This window comes from Protopterus annectens, chromosome 1.part2, assembly GCF_019279795.1.
Source record: "Protopterus annectens isolate FY-2018-M chromosome 1.part2, PAN1.0, whole genome shotgun sequence".
NCBI lineage: Eukaryota > Metazoa > Chordata > Ceratodontiformes > Protopteridae > Protopterus > Protopterus annectens.
The window spans coordinates 356540928-356561601 of record NC_056727.1 but is presented as its reverse complement, the minus strand read 5'-3'; the positions used below and the strand labels follow the sequence as shown (position 1 = coordinate 356561601).

The following is a 20674-nucleotide window of genomic DNA, read 5'->3' as shown; positions in this document are numbered from 1 at the left end:
TTGAGTACCCATCATCTTTGTGTGGTTGTTGTAGTTATTCCATTCTCCATACTTTCCAGATGTTTCCATTCATGACCTATGAGGGAAAACTAGTTCACAGTACTGAGTACTGTACCGTCCTTTACCAAAGACGTCTGTGAACATTTTCTGGCACTGTAAGTGCTGTGTTGCTGTCACCTCTTTGAGGTTGAATTGTCATAATAAAATGACTGCTGTATCTTGCATACCATATGTTTGGACAGATTACCAGTAAACCTTGTGGAATTAAGCTTTTTGCCTTTGTTTAGTAACTCTCAAACCAGGAAGTGGTATAATGAAGCTTTTTTTTTCTTTTTTAGGGGGCTGCTTATGTGGAATTCGATGTGCATCTTTCTAAGGATTTGGTCCCAGTCGTATATCATGATCTAACTTGTTGTATATCAATGAAGAAGGTATGTTAATGGTTATAGCTTGTAGTTTGGTGTTAACTGAATTTTTGCTTTTCTGAAAACAGTTCACAATGTTTTCATAAATATGCTGCCCTTTAAACTTTTTTGTCTTGGATATTTTTCCTTTGGAATACTGTATCGCACACTATTTTCTTGGTGGCAGAAGTAGACACTATGGTCTGACATTTAAGTCCATTCTCCATTCCTCTTCTCCCTTCGTCCCCAAGTTAGAGTGCCCTTCTCTATCTGTCCCAAGTAGTGTTGAATGCCCTCATAATTTCTCTGCACTTCCCATTTCGGTAACATTTGATCCTCAATCTGTGCCATGCAAATCTGTTAACATTTCTTGAGAGTAGTTTGTCCCTGCAGTCTGTTGTCTATACCCCTTCTTTCCCTTTTCCATTTTGTTCAATACAGTGCTGCCATTTCTCCTTGTCGTGATCTTGTGCACACACTGTTTCATATGGTTATTACTCTTCTAGTCTCTGTTCATATCCTGTCCCCTCCATTCCTCTCATTCCTTCTTTTCGCTTTCCTCTAGACCCTCTCCTGCATCTTGCTGCTCTTGGCCTTATCCAATGCTGCTTTACACAGTTCTCAGGGTGTCTAACTAGGTCCTGGTAAAGCTGAAGCATTGCCTTTTTTTTGCCTGTGGTGTTTACTATTTGAGGATTCACACACTCCACAATTCTTACATCTGCTGCTTTTGTCCTCTCACTCTGCTCCCTGTGGATCAGGCCAGGTTCCCCAGATCCTTTTCTTGGTTTCTTACCATCAGTTCTACATCTCCTAGTGATATTTCACACCAGGGTTGCTGTGATCCAGGTACAGTTTTTTTTTTTTTATTTATTTTCACTGAACTTGACACCTGTTAGCTTTTTAAACACTTCACCCATTTTTACTGCTGTACCTAACTTTGTGTAATCAGAAAGATTTGTTCTCTTTTCCCTCAGATATTTGATGCACACACTATGGAAAGAAAGCGACCCAGACCTGACCACTGTAGTAGTTAATTTGACACTTTCCTTATTCCTGCTGTGCAACTGTCTCATTTCTTTGCCTTGATCCTGTCCCCAAACCCTCCACTTTTCCTATCAATTGCCTTAGTGAAGGCATACCAGAACTAAAAAGAAGATGTTCTTCGTGTTTCACTGTTGCAGTCATTACATTTGGGGTAATCTGCTGGCAGGTTGCCCTCAATCGTCCTGAATTCCAAAGTCTTGGGTCCTGCGTCGGTTGCTGTCTTCTCTTCCATGTCGTCAGGGGTATAAAACATGCAGCCAACACCATTTTCTTTAGTCTTTCTTGCCACGCGGTGCCCGAAGCAGAAGCATTTTGCAAGTGCCGGTCGTCCAACTACTGAATTATTCAAGTTTGAGTCTCAGAACCAAAGTCTTCACTAAAGCTAAGTACCCCGTTGGGGAAACTTTTTTCTTGCTTTTTACCGATGTCAGGAAAAAGTTAATAATTGTATTACTTGTGGGAAGCAAATATCTCATAAGGATTTCCATTTATTCTGTATTCCTTGCCTAGGCCCTGATCACAATGTGCCTGGCTGCCGGTTTTGTGCTAGATTTAACCAACGCACTATTAAGCGTCTGTATATTTTTGCATCAAAGTATTTTGGAAACCGATTTAACTACCTAGAAATGTCGTCGGACAGCAATCCGACTACCGGAGTACATAAAAAACTCAAAGAAAAGGACAGAGAAAGGCAGTCGAGATCCAAAACCGACTATGAAGCTTCTCCTAAGCCAGTCGCCAGTTCGCCGGTACTCAGTGAGGTGCTTTCGCAACCCCTTATATACACACTACCTTCGAGTCGCAGGCCTCTACCGACACCCATGTGGAGTCCGGCATGTTGCAAGATACTCAAGGTATTAGACCGATGGATTTATCTCCCTCGGATGGGTCCGGAGCCGCTGAGCAGGCACCGGCTTCTGAGGTTGTATTCAGACCTCAACATTTATATATCAAACCGACGACAGCTGCAAAACCAAAGACAAAGGCAACTTCTACAACTAAAAAACTGACGCATGAGCCATGTGCACAGGCCTCTATGCCTAAAAAAACAGATGATCAAAATGGCTGGAGACCTTATTACCTTGATCAGGGGTACCCATCCCCCTCCAGATAAGAGGCCTAGGCAAGACACTGATTATGATTCTTCAGATCAGGTTTCTATTTCTTCTGATTCTTCTTCTGATCAGGAATTATCTATACCTCCCTATGAGGATTCTGATGCTGAAGAGTCTATTCCATCTGCATCTCCTCCAGAGGATTATTCATTTGGAGAAACCTTGCATACTTTGAGGGAGCATTTTCACTGGGAGAGTCAAGACTTCTCAGAATCAAAAAAAGAGGCTCAGGGATTTCCTTCTTCTCCCTCAGCACAAGCCTTTAGCCATTCCCCCTGTTTTAGACATTGTGGATGATGTGTTTTCAGAGTCAAGCTTGACCCCTGAATCCTTACCTCCGGCTCCCAGTAAGCCTAACAGATATTACAGGGTCCCTGACTCACATAACTTTTTATTTAGTAACCCCGATGCTGATCCTGAAACTATTTCACAGGGTCCAAAGGGATTTGAGGCCTCAACAGCAAAAAATCCTACCCCCTCTGACAGAGATTCAAGGGCACTAGACAGATGGGGAAAAAGGTTTATACATCGCAACCTTGGCAGTCAGGGCCTTAAACTGTCAAGTTCATATGCTTAAGTACCAACAACATGTTATGGGATTGCTGAAACAGAAAATGATGTTGCTTTCAGAATGTGCAGAAAATAAAGAATTGTAGGAATTATTACATGCAGCTGAACAAGTTGGAAAGCATACTTTGCAATGTGGTTTTGATTCCTTAGAGGCCTCCTGCAGGGCCGCAGTTACTGTATTTGTGATTAGGAGGCATGCCTGGTTAAAGGAACAAAATTTGATTGATCATGTTAAAGCTAAATTGCTAGATGCACCTTTACAGCATGATTCTCTGTTTGGTATTAAGGCCGAAGAGGTTTTAAAGAAAATGGAAGATAAAGCAAAGTCTATGCAAACTGTTAAAGACCTCTTACAAGTGCAGCCACCAAGATTCAGTAGACACTGGCCTACAAATAATTGGTCCTTTCCTGTGTCAGACAGAGCTCAAAGGGGCAAATCCAGACGCCCAAAGGGTTCCAGATACCAGGCACAAGATTCATACAGGTGAAAGCAATGGGGCACATCTACCTCCAAATCAGGGGGAGATAAAGCGCAAACCTACAGAAAACAGTCCCAATGTCTTCCCTCTGCCTACACCAAGCACTTATCTTTTGACAGCACCCTTAGGGGGGAAAATTAGCACTTTTTGCTCAAAATTGGCAGTTAATAACCCAGGACAAGTGGGTCCCACAGTGCCATGGCTAATCTGCAAAGAGGGTATGAGTGTGTGCCCCCTTGCTGCTGCAACAAACCCAGACATTAGAATTCATAGGAACAGTGTTCAAAACAGTGTCTATGGTAGCTTCACTTTCTCTATCAAGTGTGCAAACAATAAGGAAGCAGGTCAGGAAAATAATTTGTAGTAACGGAATTTCAACCTGACTGATTCTGCAAGCCCTGGGGATCAATGTCAGCACCAATAATTTTAGTTCCTCTAGCAAGATTCCACATGAGAATTTTACAATGGATGCTAGCAACAATGGTCAGTACTTTCTCAGCCCATGTCTGCAAAGATAACAACTCGGGTATGCAAACAATACATTTCATGATGGATGCAGTCAGAACAGCTGTTAAAAAGTCATCCTTTCATCCTCCCTCAGCCCAAAGTCATAGTTACCACAGACGTTTCCCAGATTGGGGGGGGGGGCACTTCCTGGGGAAAACACTCCAAGGCGCTTGGTTCCCTGTAGAGGCCAACCTGCATATCAACTTTCTGGAGATGACAGCGATGCTCTTAGCATTGCAGGATTTCCAGGACTCTCCTCCTCTTGGGACAATTGCAATCTAGACAGACATGTCAGTAGTCTGGTACATCAGCAAGCAAGGGGGAACCAGAGCTTATCCCCTCTGTTGAGAAGCCCTCAGAATGTGGCAATGTGCGATATCTTCCAACTGCTTTCTAATAGCAACACATATTCCGGGGAAGTCCAATGTGACAGCAGACAAACAGAGCAGATTCCTTTTACTATCTCAAGAATGGTCTCTCAACAACAAAGTGTCGGCAATGATCTTCAGAAGGTGGGGCCAGTCTTGCTGCTATTTTTGTTTGCATCTCCCCTAAACAACAACTGCAGGAGCTTCTTTGTCCTGATCCCCCCGAATTATGAAGAGATGCTCTGCTCCATGACTGGCCCTCCGGTCTTCTGTATGCCTATCCTCCAACCTCCCTAATTCTCAAATTCCTTCAGAAAGCAGCCTGGTTGAAGGGTAAAGTCATCCTCGTTGTACATTACAGGCCTTGACAGATTTGGTTCCCCTTCCTTTGGCCTCATCTACTACACCCACCTTGGATTCTGTATCCAATTCCAGACCTTCTGTTTCACCTGAAAGGCATGGTTCACCCGGAGATCTCAAACAGCGTGGTTTCTCCATTTCCTTTAACAGCCAGGCAACCAAAGCTTTCTTCTCCTGTTCAATAAATACTTTTATCTTCACATAAATCTTCCACTTGAAAACTCTAAAGGAGTAAATGGAGAAGGTGTGTTTATTGGGCAGAAGAGAATCATACCTCTTCTCAGCTCTAATTCATTCTGTTCTAGAATTTTTAGCAAGTTTGTTTAATGAAGATGCTAATTCATCAACTATTAAAGCTCAACTTGCAGCAATCTCTAACTTTCATGCGGGATTTCAGAATTCTTCCCTGGTTTCCTCAACTGTGTAAAGCATTTTTGAAAAGTACTCTTCTGTAATGACTCCTGTTTAAAGACTCCATGGGATTTAAATTTGGTACTAAAAGCCTTAGACTCTCCCCTCTGAACCTGCAGATAAATGCGATCTTAAATTTTTGACCCGGAAAACTGTTTTTTTAGTATCAATTACACCTGCTAGAAGAACTTCAGAACTTCAAGCGTTACCTTCTAAGCTCCATATTTGACTTTTCATAAGGACAGGGTCACTTCATGTGCTAATGCTTCTTTCCTAAGGTGGTGTCAGAATCCAACAGTAACCAGTCCATTACCTTTCCAGTATTTTTTCCACAATATACAAATAAAGGTGAACATATGCTGCACTTACTGGATGTTCATAGGCAATTACATTTCTACCTAGACAGAACAAGAGAGATTAGAAAGACTGATCAGTTGTTCCCTTTGCTCATTATAAATTGGGCAAACTGGTTACAAAGGTTAACGCTAGCTATTGGCTGACAAATTGCATCTCCTTTATCTGTAAGGAATTGAATCTCCCATCACCAAAACCATTAAATGCTCATTCAACAGATCTATGGCAACTTCTGCTGTATTCCAGTCTAGAGCTTTTATGGACGATATATGTGCAGCTGCAACTTGGTCAAACCCTCACACCTTTATCACTCATTACAAACTAGATTTGGTCTTGAGGGGAACCGCAGCCTTTGGCTCAACCGTACTCAGGAACATCCTTCCTTAGAGTCCACCCAGGAATTTAGGTAGCTGAGGGACTCAGCCTCATTAGCTGAGGAAGGCATAAATTAGTTATGTACTTAGCATACCGTTTCCATCTGTGTTGCCCATTTTCAATCTTCAACTCTCCAGCCACCATCAACCTTCATTTTTCTTAACTGATTTATGGAGGAATTATCTACCTCAGGACACCTGTGTCCTTTGTATTGTACTTCTTTTATAGGCTTCCTGAAAAGCTGTAAACAAGATCTGAGGGATGTTAAGGGTGGTGTGTTATGGGTAGGGAAGCACCTTAAGAGTTCATTGGTGGCCAAGAAATAGTATAAAGGCAGAGTCGGATCGGAGGACCAGATCTGACCCCATTAGTTGAGGAAGAATGAAAATGGACAACACAGATGGAAAGTTAAAGTAAGTACATAAAGTACAGTTGTGTACACTTACCATAAATGTAGATGTTCGAGTGTATTCACTGTTGCAGTCATTATATTTGGGGTATTCTGCTGGCAAGTTGCCCTCAGTCGGCCTGAATTCCAAAGTCTTGGGTCCTGTGTCAGTTGCTGTCTTCTCTTCCACAATGTCAGGTCGTCAGGGGTATAAAACATGCAGCCGATGCCATTTTCTTTAGTTTTTCTTGCTTCCGATGTCAGGTGCCCCCAAAAAGGTAGCAATATTATATATATATATATATATATATATATATATATATATATATATATATATATATACATATACATATATATAAATACATGCATCAATATAAACTTTACCTTCATCTACAAGTAAATACACCACATAGGTTGTAGAAGATAGTGAAGGAAAGATAAACTTCAGAATGACATGGGGATGGTGGGAGGGTAACCTGAACTGCAACAGTGAATACACTCGAACATCTACATTTATGGTAAGTGTACACAAATGTACTATGTTCTTCGTTTTTCACTGTTGCAGTCATATTACATTTGGGTAGAATCCCAAAGCTATGGTTGGGAGGCTGGAGCTAAACAGCATTAGGTGCGGCTATAAGGCCCTGCAGCACTGCAGTGGCAAAGCCTGCCCTGGACTTACAGTAGAGAGGCAAATGATAATACTTTGTAAAGGTGTGAACAGAACTTCAAGTAGCAGCCTCTAGAATGTCTTTGGTTGGTAGTCCTCTGAGAAAAGCTGCTGAAGTAGCTGCAGCTCTGGTGGAATGAGACCTAATGCCCTTGGGCACAGGTTTACCATGGTGTAAGTAGCAGAAACGGATGCAGTGGCTTATCCACTTTGAAATTGTCTGCTTTGAAATAGCCTTTCCTTCTGATCCTGCAGCATATGACACTAGTAATTGCTCAGTTTTTCTTAGAGCTTTAGTCCTGTTCAAGTAGAATCTTAGCTGTCTGTTTACGTCCAAGGAATGCAGAATTCTCTCCCCTTTGTTCTGCGGATTTGGATAAAATGTTGGCAGATGAATTGTTGAATGAGACTTGTTGTAATTTATGGTTATTCCAAGATTTGAACAGGTCTGTAACACCGGATCTGAGCTATCAGTCTATGCCTAGTTGGGACAGTAATGAGCCAGTCATCTAAATAATGAAACACCTGGAATCCTTGCTGTCTAAGATGAGCTACAGCCACTGCAATGCACTTGGTGAACACCCTGGGGACTGAGGTGTGAGGCCAAAGGGCAGTGCTGTGAACTGATAGTGGCTGGCTTTCATCCAGTCATGCAGATATCTTCTGGATCATCTTTGTGTGATAGTATGCATCCTGAAGATCTGTGGAACACATCCAGTCATCCCTGCCCAGAAAGGGCAGAAAGGACTGAACTGTGACCATCCAAACTTGGTGTATCGAACCAACTTGCTCAAAACACTGAGATCCAAAATTGGTCTCCAGTCCCCTATTTTCTTTAGCACTAAAAGAAACTTGAGTAAGTTCCGGGTCCTGTGGTCTTGTGGGACCTCTTGGATGACTTTTATTTTTTCTAGCAGCTTTTGAATTTCTAGTGCTGCTGCTATCCTGTGGGTGAAACATTGGGAATTTTCCTGAGTAATGGAGGAGGTAGAGGAAAAGGGAATTATATAACATCTAGAAATTTTGTGCACCCAACTGTGTTTTGTAATACTTAGGCAAGCGCTGTGGTGCAGATATAAGTGACCCCCAACTGCCTCCAGAGGTAGGCAATCAGGCCTTCATTCAGGAGCACTGAAAGAGTCTGTCAAAAAAAGAATCTCTGTAGACCCCCTGGTTTTGCAGGCCTCTGCCATTGGGGTGCCGTTTTCCATTATTGCTCCCCCCTCTGCCTCTGGGGGAGTTAACTCCACGTCTGTCCTGGACAGGACCTTGAGACTGTCTGAACCACATTTTTCAACCTCCCTTTGATTCCTGGAAAAGGCCCTATGAGGGGTTGAAAAACACACACCTACTGCAGAAGAGGGTCTTTCCATCTTTTCTCACACTTGGAGAGTATGCCTTTTACTGTGGGGGCCAAACAAAGAAGTGCCTTCAAATGGAGCATTGATGAACAATGACTTTGAAGGACTTCACAAAATCATACAGATTCATCCAGGCATGCCTCCTGATGGAAATGCCTGAACCCACAGCCCTTGAGGCCTTTTCTGCAGTGTGTGAGATGAGCCTCATAAGCAAATTGGATGTAGCCTATAGGTTAGCAAGCTGAGAGACTAATGAAGATTGAGCCTCAGCAGTTCCATTTCCAGAAAGAGATTTGGATAACTTTTTAATCAAATCAATTTTTAGCCTAGTGAAATGTGCTAAATAGTTCAGCAATCTAAGTGCAAATGTCACTGAAGCATAAACATGTTTCCCAAGTCTGTCTTGTCGCCCTTGACTCTCTGCTAGGAGGATGGACAAAGGAACTCTTCACCGAGTTCCTTCTTTGTAGCCACTACTGTAACTATAGCATCTTTTGTGGGACCCCTTTACTCCAATATTCTCAGCATACTGGTGGAGCCAGAATCCTGTCTAGTCTCTTGGGAGTTGGCTGAATTATATCAGTATTTCACTCCGGCTTGGAGACCAAATTAAAAAGCTCTTTGGCGGTGGAGTAACCCAGGAGGTAGATGGACTAGTGCCAAATGCTTTCAGAAATACTGATTCCTCAAGAGAAGGGATTTGGGAAGACCAGCCACCCTTTTGGTTTAGGATTTCAATAATGTCTCCAAATGAGACGTCAGGTGGTGAATTTGGGGACCCCTCCCCTTTATTGAAATCAGTATCCTCAGTGATTGACTCCTGAGGAAAGTCTAAGTGGTTCCTTTTGCACTTTCTCTTTATAGGAACGTCCTCGGTGGAGTGGTCTGGAGAAGTGTCAGAAGAGATCAAAATACCCTGCTGGGTAAACTGGAAGCTTTGGGCTGGCTGTCCCTACAGAGTGGGATATTGAGGATCACGGTTCAAAGTCTTCTGGGAAGTAGAGTGTGGATCCGAGGGGAAAGGACCCCTCTGATCTGCCAGAGGAGAGAATACTCTCTTCACTACCTCAAAGGCAGACTGCTCCGGGGAGAAAGAAGCCAGCGCAGCTAAATAAGAGAAGTTTCTGGCCCATCACCTCCCTCCACCCCAGAGCAGTCCACCCAAGGCAGAAGTCTGAGCTAAGCTCTTTAGTGCCAAAGCTGTGAGAGGAAGAGACGGCTCCAAAAACTTCGAAGTGGAACTCATCCTCTCTGATCTGACATGGAAGTTTTGGCTCAGAGAGTCATCTGGCTCCGAGGATATTGGAGCTGCTGCACTCGGGGAAATTGCCAGACCTTTGAAGACTGTGTTCTCTTCGGATCCAAACCAGATGGACCCAGAAGGCAAGGATCCAAGGGCTCTAAAACCACAGGTTGAATTGGAGAAGGAGCGGTTATCGGTGTAATGGTAGATAAACGGAATGCCTTGCTCAAAGGGGTAGGAGCTGTGAAAACTCCCTTTTGAATTTGCTCCATGAAAAATTTATCATCCTCCCCACATCTGCTTCCATGAGACTCCTTCAGGAACAAAAGAATACCAGGGATGGTGATTTTGAGTGCTTCTCTAAAATGGGTGGGTGCACCCTGGAATTAATCGGATCCAGACTTGTTGAATATGTAGTTTTTGGTAAAGGCTTCGGTTCTGCAGATGTAGGATCCATAGTATGTATGGTCGGATCCAAAGATGTAGGATCTGAAATGTGTGGTCAGATCCAATGATGGTCTGCTCTGTTGTAGCTTTGGATCCAATCTTTTTCTTTCTCCTTGGTTCAGAAGAGAGACAGGGTGGAGAATCAGAGGACCTAAACCTTTTTGATGGGTCTTGAGAGTTATGTTTGGGGGATTTAACCCCTGCAATGGCTTTAGAAAATGGAGATAGCAGTAATCCCTTCAAACTCTGCTTTTTTCCTGTCAGCTAAAGCTTGGGGGTTAAACCCACAACAGTTACTACAGCCCTGTTACAGGTATTCTGGTTGCAATCAGTAGACAAAGTGGGCATCTGACAAAGGCAGCATGTGCCCACACATCACTTTTTTTTTTTTTTTTTTTTTAAACCTGCTGGACCCTTCTCAGCCATCTCTGTAGTTAGAGAAAAGTTGAAGTAAACTTTTTTTTGGTAGACAGAAAAGGAATATGAACTACAAAAAAGAGCTTGTAGAAAAAATAGAAAACAGCAATGTTAATTGCAGAACTTACACAGTGTGTAAAGATGGCAAAAGGAAAAAGATGGGTCTGTCACAACTGTAGAAAAAATTTACAGCCAGAATATAAGAAAGGTTATGGCAGAAACACCTTAAGAAGAAAAGCAAAAATTAAAGATGAAAGAAATAGTTGTTTAGTGGGAGATAAGTTTATTTTTCATATCTCCATCCTAAATTCTTCTCTAAAGACTCAAGAGCTGAATGTGACCATATCTAAAAGCTAAAGTGGCAAACACGATCTGAGGGATGTTAGGGGTGCTGCATTGTGGGTAGGGAAGGAGCTTGAGAGTTTGTTGGTGGCCACAAGCTAGTAAAACAGCAGAGTTGGATCTAAGGATCGGATCTGATCCCGTTAGTTGAGAAAGGCATGAAATTGGACATCAGATTGGGTAATTTTCTGTGAAGCCTATGAAAATCAGTGATAAAACTAAATTGTTTAAAATGATTTACTTCTGTCTATGAAGCTATATTGTTTATTATTCTCTAGTGTTGCCCTGTAGGAAAGTCATTAGGCTTTCTGCCAGGCAATTTCTGTTCCCAAGAAAAGATGTTCCATGGAGGCCCTTTCTAGATTTTTGTAGACTAAACAAGTTTCTGATAGTCCTCACATTCACAGTGCTCCTCTTCCAGGTTCTCTTTCTGTTAATAAGACCTAGAGCACATATAGTTACCATGGATGCATACATACACATCTCCATCTTCAAGGGAGACATGCAAATTCCAGCTTTGGAAGTTCATCCTAATATGTGTTGGCTACTTCTGATTCACCTCTTTGAATTTTAGCTTGGCTGCTGCCCTATATTTTTTCACCAGATATCTAGATCCAGTAGTGGCCCATTGCAGGAGAAAAGGCATTCATATTTTCCTCTACGTCAGTGCTAGTCTCCTACAAGCTATAACCTTTGCACAGCAATACCTGCATAATTTAGGCTTCACCCTAAACTTGCAGAAGTCAACTCTTGCACTCTGTCAGAGGACAGTGCTCCTTAAAAAAAAATCTCTCAGGTGTTCCTCTCCTCAGAAAATGTGTTGCTTGGTCTTCCTTCAGCAAATTTCACAGAAGTAAATACGTAGTAGATGTCAGACAAGTCCTCTGTATTCTGAGACATATGACCCCCACCATTGTAATGGTCCCACTATCCTGCATACATATGAAGGTAACAGAGTGGTATCTCAGGAACTTGTGGGATCAGTATTCTTTCCTCTAGAACACTCAATCCCAACTTATCTTGCTTTAAAAAAGGAATTGAGATAGTGGATCACAGCAGTCAAAGAGGTAGAGTGCATGCCCTTCTAGCTCCCCAACCCACAGCCAGACTCTGACTACAGGTACTTAAATGTTGGTTTACGTGATATGCTAGCATTCCAGACTGCCCTCCAAATCATGAAGCCCTTATGAGTCGCACTCTTCCTGTGAGTTGTGAACACCACTATGGTCATGAGGTATGTCAGCAAACCAGATGCTAAAACGTGCAGGATGGCAGTAAAAATCCAGGAAGTGACTGTAACCCAAAATATGATATTGATGGCAGTTTAACTTGCCTTTTGTGGAGAACCAGTGGTAGAACTGAAGACCATCATGTAGCGGTACTGCTGACAGATTTTCCTATCATTGACAAAAAACAAGGAGGCTTTCGGAGATGGAGCTGTTTGCATCCTAGAGGAACTAGCAGATTAAAAAATTCTGTTCTGGGATCCCCCCACCAGCATGCTTGGGTGCTGGATGCCTTTATCATCTGCTAGTGGGGCAAGTTCCCCTATGCCTGTCTACCCCTGCCCCTGATCCCTAGTGTGATCCAGAAAATAACAGAGGAACAGCTGGTAATGATCCTGATAGCATTTCTTTGACCAAGACAACACTGGTTATTCATCTGTTATTGATGGCCAGGGAGGATCTCTTGTTTTTTCCTCCAAATAGCTGGACCTACTTGGCTCAGAGGGAGGGCAGTCTAGTACACCCAGGGCTGTCAACCTTAAACCTGGCGAGCACTTGTAGTCAACAAGATATGAGATGAACAGTGAGGGAGGCCAGGAAACCAAGAACTAGGAAATCATACAAATGGTTCTCCCTGAAGTGCCAAAGGAGAGATCTGATACCTACAGAAGCAAATGTACCAATGGTCCTTCACTACTTAATAAAATTTTCACACAGACTTGGTCTGTACCTCCATAATTTTCCACCCATCTGCTGTAGTGGAGTGTTTACCTCTGAACCTGCCACTCAGCTGTAGTAGACCAGTATAACACTTCCTGTCAAGGGAATCTTCCATCTTTTTTATGTTGGTAAAACTGAACTTAACTACCTTCTGAACCAGTGTGGTCAGCCCATGTAAAACATCTTTTGTGGAAGACAGTATTCTTGGTGGCAGGCACTTCAGCTAGGTGGGTGTCTGAGCGCTTGTGCAAGAAAACCTTCCTGGTCTTCCTTAGATGTTGTTACCTTGCACACCAATTTTTCATTCATACCAGAAGTTGTGATAAGAGATTTCTCCAAACCAGGTCATTTAGCTCCCTCCCCCAACTAAACCACAGAGCAAAGGGGGGAAATAATACTTCACCTCATTGAATATGCACTGACAATCACGGTGTTACCTAGAAAGAACAGAGGTCTATAGAAAAACTAAAGAGCTACATGTAGCCATAGGAGAAAACAGACGTGGGCTGTTCATGTCTAAGTTGACTATCTGCAAGTAGATTTCCCAGTGTATTATCTTCTACAATTTCCATGGAAAATAGTTACCAGGCAAGGCAAGATCTCATTCTGCTGCTGGACAAATGACCAGCATGTTGGTATTCTTAAAAGGAATCCTGACTAGCAGTAGAGCATGGTTCAGCACAGCAGTCCTGACAGACATCTTGCTTTCTCCATCCTCGGGTGGTGCCAGCCACCCGAGTGATAGGTGCTGACTGCTTTGGGAGTCTTCACTGAAGTTATTACCACAAATGCAGCTTACAAAAACAACATAGCATGGTTTTAGCAACTGTTAATGTTCAGGTGTGGTCACTGCTGCATTCTGTTCTCTCTGCCCTCTTCCCATCTTGGAGTGCAGTACTGGAGTGGGGTCTAACTTTTACTCCCTTCTCATTCTTTCTACACTAAGTCTTCCTGCCCCAAACCATTTTTCTAGAGATGTCTGTCGATACTGTGTCCTGTCCTCCACTTTCCCTCTAAACCTTGGAGTGCAGGTTTGGGGTGGAGGCCAACTTACTCCTTCCCATTCTTTCTACACTATTTTCCAGCCTCCCCCCAAAAAAAACTGTTTGTCTAGATCATTTGAGATGCCTGTCAGTATTGTGATCTGTGTTTCATACAGTTTTCTTTTTCCAAGCATACAGCTTGTATTCATATAGTCTGGGCAAATCTTAAAGGGAAACAAAGAATAGAAGATACCTGACAGTACTTCTGTCTTATAGCAAGACATGGAGATATCCAGATGGCAGGTGAAATATGGCTGGTATAGGGGAAGGGGAAATGCCTTAAAACTCTAACTTAGGGGTAGGATTCTGTTTGTGGCAGAGATGACTGAAATTGATAGTGACTGCACTCAAACATTTACAGTTTTCATTTGTTGATAGCACAACTGCACTTTATAGTCAGATGTATTTTTGTCTATGTAGCAGACTGCTGCGGCACTTTGCTGAGGTATAGAAGATGAGATAAACATCAGTATTGTAGTAACAGGTGCTGTGCCCTTTGAGGCTTTGTTTTTATCTGTTAGTGATGTGCTGAGGAACGTTTAGTTCATAGGCTGGTACTAGGCTATCGGCCCTAGGGCCTATGCAAGCCTAGCCATAACAATTCCCTGGATATTTCTTCCCACAATATTTACTTCTCTGGACCCCTGTCTAGCAGGGCGACTGACGTGATCCCCGGGGTGAATTTCCTATCTCCCATCCAATCATCAAGGTTCCTTTTGAAGAGGGCCAATGAGGCGCTTGCTTGACATGCATGGGCAGTTTATTCCAGAGTATGGGGAGTCTCTGGGTCATGAACCTATCCCTCCAGCATGTTTTGTTCATTGTGATGACAAGGTTTAGATCCCTGGAGCGTGTGGCTCTGAAGGATTGGGATTTCTTTAACTGGAGCATGTCCAACAGCTCAGGGTTTGACATGACCTTGTATGTTAAGCAGAGATAGCCTCTGAGTAGACGATATGCCACAGAGTATAGCTGGAGTTTTTTTTTAGATGGTCAGCATATGGCATCTGCTTTAGGCCTGTGATTCGTTTAGTGAGGTATTTCTGTGGCCTTTCCAGCTGTTGCAGAAGTCTTGTGAGGTACATACCAAACGGGGCAGTATACTCTAATGGGTCTAATGAAGGATGAGTACAGTGGGACAATGACCTTTTTTCTGGATGAAAAGCCCTTAGTGATGAGGTGCACAGATCAAACAACAAAACATGAAAAGATTGTGATGCTTTCTACAGAGCAAGTAGCAGTCACACATATATACATACCTCTCAACCACTTAAAATAAAGAAATCTGGACAAAACCATAAATAAAACTGGGACAACAGACCAAAAATAAGGACAATTTTTAAATATTGCTCTTACAAACTTAGTAAGTTGATAGAACAGGTTTTGCATTAGCATGAATTTTCTGAAGGGTACAAAGTCTGAAACTCTTTCTTACTTCAATCTTTAACAGATTTGCCACTAATTTGCCAGAAAAAACACAATTTTATGAAAAACGGAATAAAATACAAGGCATAATCTGGATTTTGAGAAAATATGTACAGTTGAGAGGTATGCATACATATAAGACTTAGCTAGCATTCAGAAATCCTCACAAAAGTCATGAACAGAAAACCAACATCTTAGCCTTACCCTGCTCATATGCTTTCCTGCAAGGCAGTAGCAAGTGAGGTCATAGCATTCCCAAAAGGCTAGTTTTCTCAGAGGATAAAAAGCACAGGTGAAACTACTGAATGACTTGGTGAGAGCTGTTGTGAGTACAACTGCAAATGAAATGGAATTTGACTAAGACCAATGAAACTTCCTGTAAGCACCCCACCACCACAAAGATGGTACACACTCAGAAACCCAGTCTGAAAATATAAAGACCAGAATCAAAACAAAAAATCTCTGACTGCCCTTAAGACATGGGAACCATCTTTCTCCATGGCCCACTTAAATAAAAAGTAGAGCTTATGTACTGAGAATGTGATAACTGCTCTGAATGAAGGTTTGCCAATCCATGAAGCTTGGTTTAACCTGGTTAAAGTTAACACCTCCATGATGGACTCCTGACATGAACATAGCTACAGAAAATTAAGCCATGTGGGTCTGCAATCATCTACATGCCTATTCACACAGGACTCATTCTCACCATCCAGTCACCAGTGAACTCAAAAGCTCTGCCATAGGACAACTTTTGCAAGCAGTCTTCCATACACACATCAAAAATGGGTTCCAGTGTCCAGCTCACCAAATATATAGACAGGGAAAGTCACCCTCAGTTCCAATGACAACACCCCCCCCAGACAAGCACAAAGGATCACAATCAGAAACCAGACAAAATCCTTATGAAATTCTGCACAGTATTTCCTTAACTGACTGTAGTCATGACGGCAGACATATTGAAGTGTTCAGATTTTCCAGGAAAGCTACTTTCTGCCCACAATGCACTGTGCTGACATAGCTGTTAATCTGCCTTCTCTCATGTCAAACACTTCCATTCACTGAAAATAGTCAGAACTGATCTGCACTGAATCTCCTGTGTAGATTACACAACTCTGTATATATAGAAGGAACTACAGAATATTAAGAAATAGCTGAAATACCTCTCTTTTGCAAGTGGAATCTTGAGCTTGGATTCCTTTCTTCCCCAAGTCTTCCAGAGTTATGTTCAGGCTTGCACAAAGTCAGCTGCTCTCTGTCAATCAGATTTCCCAGTCTTCAGGCTACAAAGCTCAAGTTGAATGTCCTTCAAAAAATTTTAAAATTTCAGTCTACATAGCTTTAGCCCCCCCCACCCCCACCCCCACCCTTTGAGTGTTGCCTGCTGTGTGCCTTTTCTTTGGCAAGAAGCTTAAAAAATAGTATGGGCAAAATGATGCACAGCTGAGAGAACCATTCTTAAAAGAGATCAACCAGAAAAAGTTAATAATTGCCTTACCTGTGGAAAGCAGATTCCCCATAGAGATTTTCATTCCTATTGCATTATCTGTTTAGGCCTTGATCACGACGTTCCCAGTTGTAATCTTTGTGCCTCCTTTAATCCGCGTACTATCCTTTGTCGAGCTAAGATTTTGGCTAAACATTTCAGAGTTTGGCCTTAAGTTTGTGGGGATGGCGTCCGCCGCTCTTCAGGCTTTGGATATTCCGAAAAAGCGTAAGGACGAGGACTGTGACAGGCTAAGTTGGTCGTCAGTCAGGCGGGAGCCAGTGAGACGCTTTTGCAGTCCCTGCAGTCCGCAGATGTACAACCGCAGGCCTTGATTGAGTCCGAGTCCCTTAGGCCTTTGGCCTTCAGTTTGTCTTCCGACCTGTCTCTGGTCGCCTCTTCTGCTGAAGCTGGTACCACTGAGCTGACTCCAGGGTCCGAGACCTTTGGTTTGCGATCTGACAGCAATTTTCTTCGTTCTACTCCTGCTACTGGTTCAGTGGTTGCCAGGTCTCCCGAGTCCTTCAGGCTTGCAGGTAAGCCTTCCATCCATAAGCCTGTGAAAAGGCAGGCTCCAGGTCTTTCTAGTTCTCCTCAATCCCAGATGGTTAAAATGGCTAATGATTTGTTAACTCTTATCAGGGGTTCTCAGCCTTACCCTCCTAAAAGGAGTAGGGAGGTTTCTCCTGAGGTTTTGTCCTGTTCAGGATCTGTTTCTTCCAGCATTTCTGCTGAAGAAGAGGAATTTTTTCAGGCTTTTTCTCCCTTTGAGAATTCAGATACAGAGGAGTCCATTCCTTTGGCTTCTCCTCCAGAGGATTTCTCTTTTGGTGACACTTTAAATACCCTCAGGGAACATTTTAAATGGGAAAGCCAGGGTTGTCCACACTCTAAGAAATGGATTAGGGAATTTCTTGATTTACCTCAGCATAAGCCTCTTGCTATTCCCCCTGTGTTGGAAGTTGTTGATGTTTTTCTGAAAATTCCTTGTATCCAAATTCGGTTCACCCTGCTCCCAGGAAATTTACTGATTCTCATTTTTTTCTTTTTGATCCAGAGGTTATTTCTCAGGGCCCTAAAGGAGTTAAGGCCACTGTTACCAGGAATCAAGTTCCATCGGACAGAAAATCTAGGAACCTAGATAGGTGGGGCAAGAAAGTTTATACCTCTGGCACCCTAGCCATTAGGGCTACTAATTGTCTTTTTTATATGCCGAAGTACCAACAGCACACATTGGAGGCTATTAAGTCTTAAGATTGCAAATGTACCTCTTTTGGCAGAGAGTAAAGACATGCAGGATTTGTTGAATTCAGCCACTCTGGTCAATAAGCATTCTTTGCATTGTGGTTTTGACATCCTTGTGGCCTCCAGTAGGGCTACGGCTACTGGAGCTGTTATTAGAAGGCACGCTTGGCTTACAGAACAGCCTCTTCCAGAACCTGTCAAGGCTAAGCCTTTGGATGTACCTTTGCATAAAGACCATCTTTTTGGCAACAAAGCTGAGGAGGTGCTTAAGAAGATGGAGGATAAGGCCCAAGTCCATGCAAATTGTTAAAGATTTTCTGCAAGTTCAATCCCCTTGCTTTAGCAAGAATTACCCTTCCAAGAGTTGGACCTTTCCTGATACCAGCAGACAGAACCATTCCAGGACTAGGGGTTGCAAATCTTCTAGGGGGCAGACAGCTACCCCTCAAAGCTCTAGGTGGTGGCAGGCTTCCACTTCTAAGGCGGGAAGCTCCAAGCCTGCATCTCAATCAAAGCACTCTCAATGACGTTTTACAACTTCTGCCTGTTCTTGCTTGCCTGGAAAGTCATTTAAGGGGAAGGTTGGCCCTTTTTTTCAGATGTCTGGGCCTCTATCACAAACGACAAATGGGTGCTCAGAACGGTGTCTCTGGGGCACAAGTTTTCTTTCCGCACCTTTCCAGCTCCCAAGGGTTTCCTAGATGTTCCTCCAAACCAAAAGGCAGAAGTAGAAAAGCAAATTTTGTCTTTGTTTCATCTGGGAGCAATAGAACCAGTTCCTGTTCAGCAGGTAGGCCAGGGCTTATATTCCAGGCTTTTCCTAGTTCCAAAAATAGAAGGCACCTGACACCCTTTCATAGATCTTTCCATTCTGAACTCTTTTCTAGTGATTCCAAAGTTCAAAATGCTCATGCTGCTTCAGTTGCTACCAATGCTAGAAAAGGATTCCTGGCTGGTAACCTTGGATTTTAGAGGCTTATCTGCACATCCCTGTCAGGGAAAGTTGCAGACAGTATCTTCGTTTCAGAGTGGGCAAGCAACATTATAAATTCTCTGCGCTGCCCTTTGGCTTATCTACTGCTCCCAGAGTCTTCACGAAGTGCCTGGCCCCAGTCGTTGCTTTTTGCAGGCAGAAGAAAATTCAGATTTACCCATACTTGGACGACTGTCTGATTCAAGCAAATTTTCAGGAGCAGCTATTAAAGGATCTGGAGTTCGTAAAGACTCTTCTGTCTTCCCTGGGTTACACTGTCAGCGAGGAAAAGTCAAAAATGGTACCATCCAAGGAGATAATATTCCTGGAAGTGAGTCTGAACACAGCCGCCCAGATGATACATCTCACCCAGGAGAAGCAGACAACTCTTTCAGTTTACTTCAAGGACTTGGCAAGCCTGTCCCAGCTCCCTGCAAGGAAATACCTGCAAGCTCTGGGATTCATGGCATCTTATATTCTCATGATTCCATATGCAAGACTGCATATGAAAAAATTGCAATGATACCTCAAGAACATTTGGTGTCAACACACACAGGGCCTGGATATGATGATCTCTCGGCTTCTATCTCTGCAGACAGAGTTTCTATGGTGGGCAACAGCCTGTCTGCAAAACAAGGGCATGCCCTTTTGGACAGCTCCTGCCACTTAAGTTCTGACTACAGACTCATCGGATTATGCCTGGGGAGCGCACCTGGATGGCAGATACATACAGGGACAGTGGAACGCCCAGCAGATGCACCTGCACATAAATCTAAAAGAGTTGATTGCAGTTCAACAAGCCTTACTAGCCTTCAAGCACCTTTCTCCAAGGACCTTACTTGTCAGAACAGACAATACCACAGTCGTGGTACATCAACAAGCAGGAAGGGACTCACTGTTACCCCCTGTGCAGACCAAGCATGAATCTTTGGTCCATGGCAGCATCCCTGGACCTGCATCTCCTAGCTCACTTCCTTCCAGAAAGGCTCAGTGTTTTGGTAAACCAGTTGAGCAGGTGAACCCTGGATCCTCATGAGTGGCAGCTGATCAGGACGGTTTTCTACAGCATCATTCAACGTTGGGGCACACCACAGGATGGATCTTTTCTCCTTCTCGGACAATCACCCTCTGCTTCTTCTTTGCACTAGACAGCATCACAGCAGGGCTTTGAGAGTGGATGCTCTGTCCTTCCCTTGGACGTTGCTATTAGTTTATGCCTTCCCCTCCTCTTCCTCTTCTACACAGAGTGTTGTTGAAGATCAGGGATGAACGACCAAGGACTATTCTCATAGCTCTGGACTGGCCCAGACAGCATTGGTATCCGCTGCTTCGCAGTCTCTCCCAATTCCCTCCTTGACATCTTCCTCTGAAGCCAGATCTTTTGGTTCAGGAAGGGGAAATTATTCTGCATCCTCATCTTCAATCCCTTCACTTGGCAGCATGGCTCCTAGTTTGACTCCTTCCTTATATTCTTCCCTTTCCCAGCAGGTGGTTGATGTGCTGAGGGAGGCCAGAAGGCCTAGCAATAGGAAGTCCTACGCTGGTAAATGGGAAAGGTTTTCTCATTGGATGCAGGTTAGAGGGGATTCTTCTTCTCAGCCTACCCCTTCCTTTGATCTTGGAATACCTGGCTGAATTGCTTCTGGGTGGTCTTTCCTTTTCTTCTGTCAAGCCCCATGTTTCAGCCATTTCTGCTTATTG

At 43.3% G+C, this 20674-nt stretch overlaps 1 protein-coding gene across 1 annotated transcript in view; it reads left to right on the top strand.

Annotated features, from left to right (window-relative positions):
- GPCPD1 (glycerophosphocholine phosphodiesterase 1) overlaps positions 1–20674 on the top strand; it is a 1148488-nt gene that overhangs the window by 767194 nt on the left and 360620 nt on the right. Inside the window, exon 12 of the mRNA XM_044056397.1 lies at positions 339–431. Within this exon, the coding sequence (XP_043912332.1) occupies positions 339–431 (93 nt within the window). The remainder of the gene's footprint in view (positions 1–338; positions 432–20674) is intronic.